At 43.9% G+C, this 13,612-nt stretch overlaps 1 protein-coding gene across 1 annotated transcript in view; it reads left to right on the top strand.

Moving 5' to 3' along the window:
• The window catches only part of LOC129384964 (uncharacterized), a 52,361-nt gene that overhangs the window by 18,085 nt on the left and 20,664 nt on the right, over positions 1-13,612 (top strand). Inside the window, exon 2 of the mRNA XM_055070698.2 lies at positions 3,340-3,516. Within this exon, the coding sequence (XP_054926673.2) occupies positions 3,340-3,516 (177 nt within the window). The remainder of the gene's footprint in view (positions 1-3,339; positions 3,517-13,612) is intronic.

Consider the following 13,612-nt stretch of genomic DNA (forward strand, 5'->3'; position numbering starts at 1 on the left):
ACTCTTACTTCCGCGAGTGACATTTCTGGTTTAGCACTGGGGCGATGCTCTTTTAGGGAGGGACAAATGACGCGTGTATTCTACTTAGAAGACAACGACGATGGGGGCAATAACGGACTCCGTCTAGTGGGTGGCTGAGATTGGGTGAGGACGAAGAAGACGTGCCTCGGTTCCGTTTGGTTTTTGAACAGGTTGTCCTGTGGTTCTTGAACGTCTCCCTGTCTTCTGTCCGCGTTGTACCGCAACAATATTGTCAATCACCAATGATGCTCTCTCTTCGAAAACGTGAACCGTATGCAATCAGAGGTGCGAACTCGCCACTCTTATTTCGGCGCTTTGAGGTGTGTCATATTCAGGCTACCCTCCTATAGAATGAGCACCATGTTCGCAATGTAAACGAAAACAAATGAAAACCACAAAAGCAGACTATTGACAATTTCAATTGTACCTTTAGATTCTAAAGTAAACCAAACCAATATGGTAGTGGATACACGCTATCTACACACTGTCGCTTTAAGTAAGGGTTTGTGAACCATAGGCACGCACCATGTAGAAGTCACAAGGGGCAACACCGGCTTCCCACATTCGATTACTACATTTGCGGCTCCTTTACAATGCTTGCATCATTTCTTAAACGCAAAAAGTAACATTTTCACATGACCAGAACTCCTCGTCCTACATGCAACTTTCTAAGCGCCAGGTTGGCTTTGGCATGAACGTGGCCGCCATGCCGTTTTCCAATAAGAATGTAGCAGCCATTTGATGTTCCGCTGGATTGGTTGTCCGCTGCGGAAAACCTTGTTCGTTTATTCGACTCGCAGCTATACTATAACACGTGTTCGTAACACGTGTTGGTACATGTGTTCGTTTCTCCTGGAGATAAAAAAACGGCTCTTCAAAGGATTGAGGAGCCAAAATTGAGTTCGACGCCATTGCGCAGTTCGGATAATGCTCCCATAAGCGTGGTTCGATAACTGACATAACTGGTGATGTTAGAACTCAAAGATTTTTAAATGAAAGGTAATGAAGCTTTATCATAACCTATACTTGTATGCTATTCTACAGCAATATGTGCGTCTTGACTTCATTTATTAATGTATTCTTTGGGCCGTATAAGCATAAAGAGAGGGAATATATAGACCAGATAATTTATGCATCATTATTTATTTAGCGTTTATACATAGTGAAAATCTCCAATGGTCATCTAATGAGTAATGTAAATGGATTATACATAAATTAATGAAGCAGCACATGGTGACAGACTACTGCCTTCAACACCTCAAGATCAGTGGTGGAGACAATGGTAGTGGAAAGGCCATTCCAGTCCTGGGTAGTTTTGGATATGAAACAGCCCAGTTTTGGATATGAAACAATTAAGGCAAACATGAATAAAATACTCAGAAGAGCGGTTGTTGGAATAAGGCAGCATAACGTACATGCGATGGTAATGGCAGGCTGACAATTGTCGCGGAATCGTAAGTAAAGATGTCCTAAAATTGATATAGTTCACCACCGCCGCTGTCATTCATTTATCATTGCGTCGTTGCTCGTTCGCAACAGTATTTTCTTCCGAAGCAGGTGGGTGTGACTCTGTAGACAGGCTAGACCATTTTGTATCACAGATTAGGAAACTTTAGAACGTAGTGCGGTTCGATTTTGTGCAATGTTTTGTTTAGTTTATTTCTTTGAGGCTGTGACGTGACCCTTTGAGACCTCGAATCCAGACAAGGCCTTTCCTGCTTTAACAACGCATGGCTAAAAAATCTGTCATGCTGCAACTTGGCAGGTTGCTGCTCATCATTACTTCGTGTATACTATGTTCAAGCCTATTCTAGTCGCATAAACCAGGAACCCGCTTTCACAAGGAATCATAAACTCCAAGACTTTAGGAAATCGCAGTTTCTGAGTGATGCGTTGATATTTCACTCCATCATTGTTATGCGCCAACCACTTCCACCGAACGGCTAATGCATTTTACAACTTGCAAGTGGCACTACGCCCTCTATTGCCGCGACCCCTTGATACTTTGAAAATGAGCATATAAGAAGGAAGCAAACAGTAAGGGACCTTTACTGTGGAAGATACGGTTAACGGCTACGTCTCTCTCAGGCTTATGGTGACACGGTGAAACGGGGAGAATTTAATGATTGTACAATGCTCACGGAATGAAATTCCGTCAACGCACTACGAGTTGACTGGTTGTCGCAGCCACTCGCGACTCTCACCCAGTCCGCCTAACTAGCATGTAGGCAATCACGACAAAGATATTTCAGTCCTACAATATAACTTGTCCCAGTTGACGGGTCCGTGTAAATGCCATAAGGAGTGCCTCCTTCTAGGAGTCTACTGTTCTCCCCAGTGTGCTTTTGCGGTCATCCGTTGTCTTTATTTAGCTAGTTAACGAAGTGCAAAGTCTCTAATAAACGTTAAGTAGTCCAACTGTCTTCTCTAATAGGAGTACTTGCCCTGCTTTCTTCACTAGATGAGCCTACTGGCTCTATACGTGACTCAAACTCTCTTATTGTCGCTTTTTGCATATCTCAGCAATATAGAAAAAACGTTATTCTGTCACATGTTATCCCACATTTAAATAGCATTCTTCCTGCTGCAGTTGCACCACAAAAGTAGCGGTATAAACTTAGAGTTGGTAGTCTACGAATTCTCTTTTACAATAATTAACCTGCGCTGTTTCACATAGAGCAGGTGACGTCTCACCGCTAATTTTTTCAAATTCTCTGGTAGAGTTTCTGCATGTTGGCCGGCGCGTAAAGCTTTCTCAAATGCTCTCCGTTGTGCATTCATTAGAGGCAGCAGTATTTGGGTTTTAGAGATCTTTTATAACTTTCTATTACAAGTTATGCGCATCCGTATTAAAAGACAGCCACCAGAACGCGGACTTCAGGCAGAGTATTCGCGACTTACCTAGAAATTTCACATCGTCTCGGGCAACTCCTCATACTTAAGATAACCGATAAATTCCGTATACTGATTCTCTTAGATGTGTAGTTCTTTTATAAATTAATAATGTATTCTTGACAAAGAGGAAAACTTGTATATAATTACATAACGACCTTCTGATACAAAAAAAAGTTATCAGTGGCATTGATCGAAAAGAGCAAGCTAAACTCCGCGTGAAAATCATGTGTTTCCGCTAACGCAAAAGTTCTCAGCTTCCAAACATTTTCACTATTGTACTTATTTTTTGTGAGCAGGCGGGACAAGCTAAGATAGCTGGTCTCTCCGTGCATGTACATCATGGCCAAACCAGTCATTTACGGAGTATTTACCATGTTTTTCTTGAGTCATTTCAGATCTAACCGCTCTTCTTATTTATTACAGCGCAAAGCGGGAGACTTATTGACCTTTATGAACGACTCCTACCGCGGCATTATGGCACTCTCGTTCACTCTAAAGGCACGCCGTTACGTTCCAAGTCAGCAGAATTCAGCAGCAGACTACGATTTCTTCAAACCTTGCACAAGTGGGAATCATTCGCAAGATGTGCATCTAGGCCAGGTTAGTTTCTTGCTCATGCTGCCTATATTTTTGTGGTATTTACAGTCTTTGTCCAGTCTTCGAATGATCAAGGCGTAAAGTTATATTTCCTAAATGCCGTATCAAAATATACTTATATCGTGTAGACCTTCGCGTGGTCTGACAATAAAATGTAATTTGCATCAACTTAGCGGCTCTTGTCCTGGTCGTGAACAGGTTTCTATGTCAGACGTTCTTTTGTGTACCAGATGGTCCGGAGTCCTTTTAGCTTGGTGTCATAAGCTTTTCTCAGCTACCTAGTAAAGCATTGCATCTGCTCAACTAAGGAAATGTCCAGTGCTGTCGGCAACAATGCGACCTACTTTCACAGATGCTAAATCTGCTTTGATCATATTATTCATCTGCGTGCGGATAATGTGCCTTATTCAAAGAGATATTCCGATTCACTATCAGCGAGCCTTCTGGGTGCTGCTCCCATAGACATTGATTTTCAGGTGAACTATTCGGAGTTAACGCAGGTCAGCAGAATCTTCCGGTCGTAATGAATGTCCGGAGCTTCGGCGCCGTGTGCTAAACCTCTGGGAGTCCTTCTGCTAAAGCAAAATTTTTAAAGAGCTACACAGACATGCCTAAGGACGAAGCCAATTCCATGCAGAAAGCGGGCGGGCCGCTGCTAGCTATGCGAGTGGTGTGGAAATGTCAATGGAAGCGGCCTTGGTCAAAACTGTTACACTCTGAAAACAAAGCGAGTTCCGGGCACTCTCTTTGAGGGAGTGTCTGCTTGTTCCATATTTCACTCTCCTTTCGAGAGTACATTGACCCCCTTTGAGAGCGAGTAGGACAACTCCTCCTGACAGAGTTTCACACAGGGGTAATGTACTCCCCCAGACCGAGTGCTTCTACTCCTCCAAACCGAGTACTTCTACTCCTCCAAGCCGAGTGTTTCTACTCCCCCAAACAGAGCCTTTGTACTCATTAAGAACAGAGTGCTTTTACTCTTCCTAATAGTGTGGAAGCACGATGTAGATCCATGGACACGCTGGAAGGGATTCACAACACTTACATGTGTGGAATAGTTGATTCATTCATAAGCAGCTCCTGCACTTATGCTTGGTGAATGAGATGTAATTTGTAGTCGTCTAGTTACTCAAATGAAACATTTTCTCTCTTAAAAGGTCAATATCTTTATTGATCAGTCGCAAGACAAACTGCTTAATAAATTCAGAAACATACTGACAAACACATAAAATGAGATTACAATGATGCCCATGAACTTTATTTATAACACATAGTGTAAAAAGACATAAGCATATCCTCTAAAGTTTCATCAGTATTACAGTGTAGAAACATCCTTTAATTTAAATTGGCTCTTTCTTTTGATAAATAAAGTATACAATGGAAAGTTAAAAAACAAACGTGTGCAAGTTCACAAAGTATTGATACTATGATAGAAGAGAAATATGCACCACATTACTTACTGGCCAGCAAACGCATTTCAGGCACAAAGCGCGTGCACTTATTTAGCAGAAGTTACCAGATGAGCTGCTAAGCATGGGGCTGGTAATGCAGATAAATCGTGCAAGAAACTTTTTTTGTGTGCCATATTCTAAGACAGCAGCTCCTTTGATAACGTCCTGTACAGCATATGGATGTTCCTGACTGAGAGTACAGTGGATTAAAAATGTGTTTCATATTCTCATGTGAGGTCACAGGTCTTACTAGCTTTGCTTATATTTCACCTAAAATATTCATGTATGGGCTGCACCCCATTGTTTCTAAGTGTGGCTTGTCGTGGCTCTGCAGCACAATCCTGCTCGGTCTCAAAGCGGTACACAGGCGTATCATATATTCTATTCGGTTGGCCTCCTCGCAAAAGTAGTTCCCTGGTGTTGTTGGGATTCATCCGTTACACTCTCTCACAAATAAATAAACTTAGATTTACAAAATTATCTAGTGTGTAGCCAATGAATATAAAACTTCAAGGAGCATTGGAATTAAAGCCTCGCGCATAAAATTTCCTGTCATATATGATATAATTTCATTCCCTTCACGGTAAGAATGCTAGTTCTGAGGAGCAGCTTGCCTAATTACATGATCAATTATTGTGACTCGTTGAATATGCAATCCAACTAAAGTATATCATGGCTTGAGATGTGAACCAAAAATTAGATGTGATAAATATGATGCATCAAAGGCGGCATACAAATAAAAACAGGCAGGGAAGTGCACGAAAAATACAAACAAAGAAGCAAAACATAAATTGAGAATGACACCATCCTGTTTCACATATCCCTTTCATGAACGTGGATTTTGCATGCGACTATGCATGTACTTAAACAATACATCAACTTCCTGAAAGCAAAGCTTTTTTTTTCCTACTGAGGTGGTTAAGATGCGCTAGAGTAAGAAAAATTATTGCACTTCTCAGAATCGCCTCAAAACAAGTACATATGTGCCTGGAAATATTAATAGATCGGCTCACGGTGCACTCTATCTTAAGTTCAGAAATTGACCATGTGCGAAAATGCGTTATTTTTATTTTCCCTTATAAGAATGTGTACAGGAGCCATGAAACCAAAGGGCTTTTGCTTGACTCTATATGTTCACATGCGCCAACTGGTGAACAAGTGTTCAACTCGCATTCTCTCTGTTCTTTGCATTGAACGCATCTCTATCTCCAGTAGCATAGTTGGTTGGCAAGTAGATTGAGTCACGCTAATCAAGATATCAAATACCTGCCAGAAGCTATCATATGAATGTTTTTACAGAAGGAGAACCAACAATCTTACATTTTAAAAATAATTTTCTATTCCAAGTGACTCTCCAGCTTCTGAGATGTAAGGTGTGCACTACGGTGTACAGTTAAAGGAACTAATTGCTCCTTCCTTTCGCTTCGAGAGGTACGAGCGGTTGTAATGAGCTGGTTTCGTCAGCATGCGCGTAAACGATGACTCCTTAAAGATGGGATTCTCTTCACCCAATGCTTCCACTTTCTGGACACTAAAACCAAGCCATACTTCTAAAGTTAGGTGTAAAAAATAGATGAAAAGGCAGACATGAAAATCTGTCTCCATCATGTCAGCATTTAAAATACAGAATCACAGTGGTTTTTATTTGCACCCTTGCATTCACGTGCTGTTAAATTTAAGCTATTAAAGCTGTTGGATGTATCTTAGCACCTAACCAAGCATGAGTTGTTGCTTTATACAGTGAACGCAGGCACCGTGCTCATTGCAAGTATGTATCATTTTACTAAGCAAATTTGCAATTTCATTGTACCACTATTTTTTATCACATGGTTGAGAGTTATCGTTGAGAGTTATCACATGGTTGAGTTGGTTATGACATCTGTTGAGAGGCAAGACAAAAAACATTCACTTCTCACAAAACTACACACCTTTTTTTAAACACAGTTCTAGCTTTTAAATAACGCTTCCTCCTATGTGTTTGTCTACAGAGAGCATACTTAATTTTGGCTTTCCCAACACATTACATGAATATACCGTGTTAATATGACTGCCAAGAGAAAGTGAGAATTTTTATCTTGGGGTGACATACAGTATTTTCGTTTTGTTTATATTTAGTCATATTATACACCCAATATAACCACATTCTAGTTTTTTCGTCGAAATTGCTTGGCAGTGTATTTTGATTCTTTCGCGTGCGCTCCTCGGCACTACGTGGAGTCGCACTGGGCTGGCTCTTTGACATCCATGTGTCCGTACAGCTGCCTTCTTGCGTTATATAAAGCGTGTGCCTGAAAAACGTTGTGTGCAAAAGTCAACACGATAACATGGTGTAAAGCAACATCATGATATTCCGGGTTATAGCACTAAAAGAATGTCTTAGCTCTTAGTCTTCCTACTGAAGTGCACACGAAGCATCTAAATGACTGTAACAATCAACTGCTAAACCAAATTCAATTATTAGATTTAAACAAAAAAGAAATAACCGAATGTTCATCCTCGTTCCGCACCAATGTTAAAATACTCCTGCTCATAGAGTATTGATCATTTCTCAGATCTCATAAGTCTGTCATTAGTCTGGTGTGTCACAAACATCATTTGTGACACACTTTAAGCACGTCCCCAGTGTGCCCCCCGCACCATCCCTGGTTGTGCCACTGCTTAAGCCATAATTTGAGGATCATATCTGCAAGCGTGAGGCTCAGTAGGCGTGAAAATATGGTCATCCAGTTCAATGAATATGATTGGATGTGCCTATAAGAAAGGGCAACAAGACTTGTCATGGCAAGCTTACCCACCTTTCAACAATAACAAGGAAGTTCACTGCGGCCTGCAATGAGCTTACTAAAAGGCATAAACTTATTTTCATTTATGAGCTGCGCAATGGAGTTCATTTTTGACAGACTCGACTACTGCTGCACATTGAAATCCAGCATTTTACATTCTTGAAGGCATGTAAAAGTTGCAGTTAGACCGCAGTTATTATTTTATTAGACCAACTATTTGTTTTGTGTACAACAGACGAGTGGTAACAAGGAATTAAAGCAACGTTTTATTCTCATACTTTCTTTCTTCAGTAAAAATAATAAAGCGATAAACACATTTGATCTGCCATGAAGTAGCAAGATGCACACATTAAACATAGGAAAGGTGATTTAGCTCTTCATATGACATAACTTTGAAACGGCAACTCATATAAGCAAATGCACAGGCGTTACCAAACAATGAGCGTATGCAAAGCGCCCCTGCAATTGTAATTCCACACAGCAGCCCTAATATTCGATGGCGATGCCTACCTCTCTGCTTGACGATTCACCGAGTTCGTAGACATAAGCTCCCTTTCATATTCGCACCGTGCTCGAAAACCGCAACAGGAGACGCAAAATCAGAAATATAATCACAAAATTTCAATACATGAGCAAAAACAGTTACGTCTTAGGGACTAAACCCCATGAGAGCGATTTGTGCGCGACGGCGACGAGCGACGGCTTCGAGCGACAAAACGTGCCGCCGCTCAGTTCTAGAAATCTAGAATGCGTCGCTCGTCTCCCGGAAGTGCTATGAGCGAGCGACTAGCCAATAGCGCGAAGCTGGAAGTGGATGTACGTCGTTCAAATACTACCGATTGTCGCGCGGAACGAGCAAATTATTGAATTTTTATACGTGGCAGGATTAGAGCCTAGAGCACTGCATGGGCCTGATTTTTCGGCCCGGGCCAACTTTATGAAGCCCGACCTCAGCCCAGGGCCGTGATACCAAGCACGGGCCGGGCCCGGGCTTGGGCGTACATGACCGAGCCCAGCCCGGGCCCGGCCCAGCCCCATCGTTCCAAGCCCCGACCAGTCCCGGGCCCGTGGTTCCAAGCCCGGGCCTGGCCCGGGCGCGGGCTTTCATTATTAACTTAGCCAGGGCACGCGTGTTCATGACCAGGCCAGGCCCGGGCCCGCTAGACGATATATGTTGTTGATGGTGATTATTATTATTGAGGCCTCGCGCTTTGTAGCGGGCGATAAGACGGAAAATTCGGTGTGTACATTCATAGAAATGCTGCTTTACCCACGGTGGTAGCTCAGCGGTTGCGCTGTTGCGCTGTGAAGCCCTAGGACGTGGGTGCGATTCCCGCGGCAACGGCGGCCGCATTTCGATATTGGCGAAATGCAAGAACACCCGTGTACTTATATTTAGGCGCCCGTTAAAGAATTCCAGGTGGTCGAAATTAATCCGGTACCCACTATGGCGTGCCTCGTAATCACGTTGTGGTTTTGGCACGTAGTAGCAAGAATATAAATGAAATGTGGTACATGTACATGTGGTACACGAAAAGTCATTACAATAAAAGTGTAGTGACAATAAAACGCAGCAACAAAATTATTTTACAAGGAGTGTACACCTAAATTGGAAAAGCGGATAGAAGCAAACCCGGGACATTTTCTTTTATTCTCTTTTCTACACTCGCGTTGGAAACATTATTTCCACAATTTTTTTAAGTAGGATCTTGAATAATAATTTGTTGCAGTAAGATAAAAACCGTTTTGATATATTATATCTTTCATATTTTATCAGCAAAAGCATATGGAATATAAATCGTTCAAATTCTAATGTCGACAAGGAAACGTAATCACCACGTACAATATAATTATATAATCAACCTGCCCCGCAACATACTTGATGCTATTCCTGATAAAAGGTTTCCGCCTTTTTAGTGCACTCAAGATAGAAAATACGCTTAATAGAACACCAAATGACACAAAAATATCGCACCCGAAACCGATGCGACAGGGATAGAAGTCTGAAAAAGCAAGCAAAACGCAAAAATTTACATGTTCTTGTGCAATAACAGCAGGTTCTGCAGGCTGTCCGGCTTCAAGCAGGTCCTCCTTTCTTGGAGTGCCTACCCAGCTGCTCTACTATTGTGTTCGCTAGTGGCGCTCGTAAATGGGCGCCGAAGTACTTTTCTGCAAGAAATGAAAGTCCTCGGTATTTCCTACACTGGGCTTCCCACCATTCAAGCAGTTTCTCAATGTCGCCACACGATTTACGGTCCCGAAGGTAACTGTCAAGCTCACTGTCGGCTGGCTCAGTTTCCGCAGCATTGTGCCACTAATTAAATTCGTCAAGGAATGTACGATTCGCAGGGGTCCATTATCCAGTTGGTCTCTGCTCGTTTCTCCTTGTGGAAAACGCAGATGTACATCTATCAACAATTCGCGTACTTTGTCGTGAACAGTTTTCCTCCCCTGCTCATCAAACACGCGGAGATGGCGGAAAGGAGGCCACAAGAACGTAGCGATTTTGTGAAGCTCTCCTATGGGCGTATTTATTTGAAAAAATTCTAGCGTCCTCGACTTGAACTTCCACACTTCTGGTGAGTCCGTCGAAGCAGCAGTAAGGTGCTTCTTCAGTTTGTGTAGTACTTCAATACAAGGGGCTGCGTTACAACTTTGTCCTGCTCAAGCTGTTCGCTGGCCTCCTTGAAGGGCTCCAAGAGCTCGACGACCTCCGTCAACAAGACCTTATTGACGTCTTCCAAGATTAGATTGCCCCTTGAAGCGATGAGATTCTCCATCGCATCGTACTGAGTTAGCACAGACTTGATCACGGCAAATTTCAAATTCCACGCATTTTTATCTCCTGGTACACACCGTGTGGTAGCTGGCTCGTCAGTGCGCTCTGTTTTAGAAACTTCATGAGAGCCTTCACTTTCTTCAGTTGTTCCAAAAGGTTGGGCAGTCTCTGAGCGAGGTACCCGTCATCAAACGCGTTCCGAAGAACGGTGTTCAAGACGTGAGCGCAGCAGTTCATTCTGGCATACAGACGGAGGGCGGTAATTATGTTGGCACCCTGGTCTGTCACGACCACCACATTGCTTAACACGCCTTCATCAATCCCCAGCTTAGCGCACCGTCCTACAACCTCTATACGGATGTTCTCTCCCGTTTTTCTCTCGGGAGAAAAGTCGCTAGTGAACAAACTAAGGCTCCTCAGTTCCCATTTCACACTCACGTAATGCGCCGTTGCAGTGATATAGGCTACTTTCTTGTAGTCGTCGGTCCACATGTCAAGGCTCATCGAGCAGCGATCTTCCTTCATCGCTGACTGGATCTCAGGCACCACCGCTTCTCGGAGTTCGTTTGCAACTTCAGACACCCTGCGAGACACCTACGTAGGATGCGGAATCACGGTCTTCGCGGATATGCTCCCGTATTTGGCACCGAGAGCAATTAGTTCGTCGGTAACTTTTAGGAATCCATCGTGACAAACAACGTCAAATTACCGCATATCTTTTGCGCACCACTTCACGCAAGCAGTCGTCAGATTCCCTTTAACGGTAGATGAAAGCTCGGGTTGCTTCTCGGTGAAGAACGAAGTAATGGCAGCGGTGTCATCTGCAGCCTTGCACTTATGGCGGTTCAGGTGCGACGCTCCTGTCTTCCCGTCATCATATGCGAAGTAAGATTCACAGCTTTTGCACTCCATATGCCCTATTATGATAGGGTGTGCACGTCAACAACTTACAGAAAATGTTTCCAAAGTTCGCTTTTTTTAACTTGCTTGGTGACAAGCTTCGGCTTCCCGGCAGCGAGCTTATCTCTTAATACAGCTGCATTCTTCGTGGTGCCACGTGTATACGACACAAATTAGGAACTCTGTAACAGCGGTAACCAATACTATAAATGCAACAGCGCGCTCTGACGAACTACGACCGAACAGCCAAAGCCTTTTCTCCCTCTCTTTTTCAGTAGATGGCGACGTTGGTCCCACGTTACCCACGAAGCAGTTCCTCGCAGGAGGTTATTTATAGGTAGGCCGCGCTCTGCGCGTGCTCCGCTTAGTAGGCTGTCGCCTAGCAACGGATGCCGTTCTTAGGCGCTTCTTTCTTCGCGTGCCTCTTATTTCTGCTCACGTGTGAGGAGTAAGCAAAATCTCGCAGTTGTCAGTGCAAGGCGGAGAGGCCCTAATTTTCCGGATGGTGCGAATTACACGCGCTTGCGCCTTCTGATGGTTCAGTTGTGCGCCTCGAGCAAGACAGTTCGAACTTACGAGGTCTGTGGCAAGGAATGTCCCTTTAATTCCCTCAGTGCTCAAGCAAAAAATACTATGACGCTTTGAAGGAGATTTAAAGCTTACACACGCCTTACCATCGGCCCTTCGACCAGAAGGATAGCCATAGACAGGGTGTTAATTTCGGCCAAACTATAAACATATGCACATAATTCGTAGCTCGAGAGAACCAGGGTATTATTCTTTCCCATCGCTTGTAGTTACTCAGGTAATTTTCTGCAATCCACCTAATTAGATAACTTGTCTTAATTATTTAATCAACTTCTCAATTATTATAACTAGTTGAAAAGTGACAATGAGAATGTCATAGAGCAACATGAAAAACTCCCGATACACCTTTCTGTTGCTCAATACGTGCTGCATATAAGCGTTTTTCCGAGCGTGAAGCAAGCTCGTGAATATTGTAAGAGTTGGGGTCGGGCATGAGATACATGGCAGCTGGCCCGGGCCGTCGTCCGACTCATCCACGCTGAGGATGTTATTGAAGGGAAGGACTTGTTCTCATAGAGAACGAGGAATATGGGATTTATTTACAATATCTGCATGAAGGGTAGAGAACGTTACAGTTCATCAGTCTAGCATGGCTGAAAGAGAATGCACACTGAAGAGCCGACAACAGCTGTTTAAAAACACTCTTTCCTCGCAAGATCCCTAGGTGAGGGAAAACTGCCGTTCAACCTGCGAACAATGGGACCGTCCAAAGTCATCTTTGTCGACCCGCATTTGAGGAGGAGGGTTCACACACTCATATCCGCACTTTGGTTTCACTGAACACACCGAGGTGAGAGGGTTCTTGTAGGCAGGGGTCTTGATGCGAACAGGGGTCTCTTGATCCCAGAGCTGACCCCGCAGTCAGTAGCCGCCGCGTCTGTGCATTGACTGTGACGACCTCTGGGGCCCGTGGGAAAGCACCCGAAACATCCCCTTCCAGGAGTTCCCCGCTCCATGCAAACCGTGAAGGCGGCAGCGAATCAACTAACAATACCCGACCCACAGAATGTGGCTAGACATGCCGGCGCCGTCGGGCTGTTTACGCGGCGCATTGTTGTATTTACAAAGCGAGCCGTCGCAGCGAGCTGGGAAGGGATCGGATTTCGCTTCTCTGAAGATCGCCAGCCCCCGCTGGCCGATCGTGACAGCTCCTCCCTGGCCCGGAAAATATCGACGAGTCAGTGCAGATAACCACTGGACAGGAAGAGAATGACTGGTGGCAAGGGGGGGGGAGGGGGATGCCTTAGCTTGCAGCGACCACCTGTGAAAAGACGACACCGCCCCAAAACATTCGACAAGAACAGGCAACTGCAAAGCGAACCCCACAACACGGCTCTGCGCCGAGATGACGCATTTTGGATATCACTTTAGGGCCGCTAGGCTTCAAAAAAAAACATAAGTGCAGAAACGATAAATGCTGCATTTCGATACGCCAATTTTTGAAGGAATTTTCGTGCTGACAAACCCAGCAATCACGGATGGAGTCCTGCTAAATGAGAGGGGATCTTCTTGGCTTAACAAGATTAACAATAACAGCCCCAAAATTTAGGCGGGATCACTAAACGCAGAATTCAAATTAGCCTGCTAAAATCATCCGC

This window comes from Dermacentor andersoni, chromosome 4 (genome assembly GCF_023375885.2).
Source record: "Dermacentor andersoni chromosome 4, qqDerAnde1_hic_scaffold, whole genome shotgun sequence".
Classification (NCBI taxonomy): Eukaryota; Metazoa; Arthropoda; class Arachnida; order Ixodida; family Ixodidae; genus Dermacentor; species Dermacentor andersoni.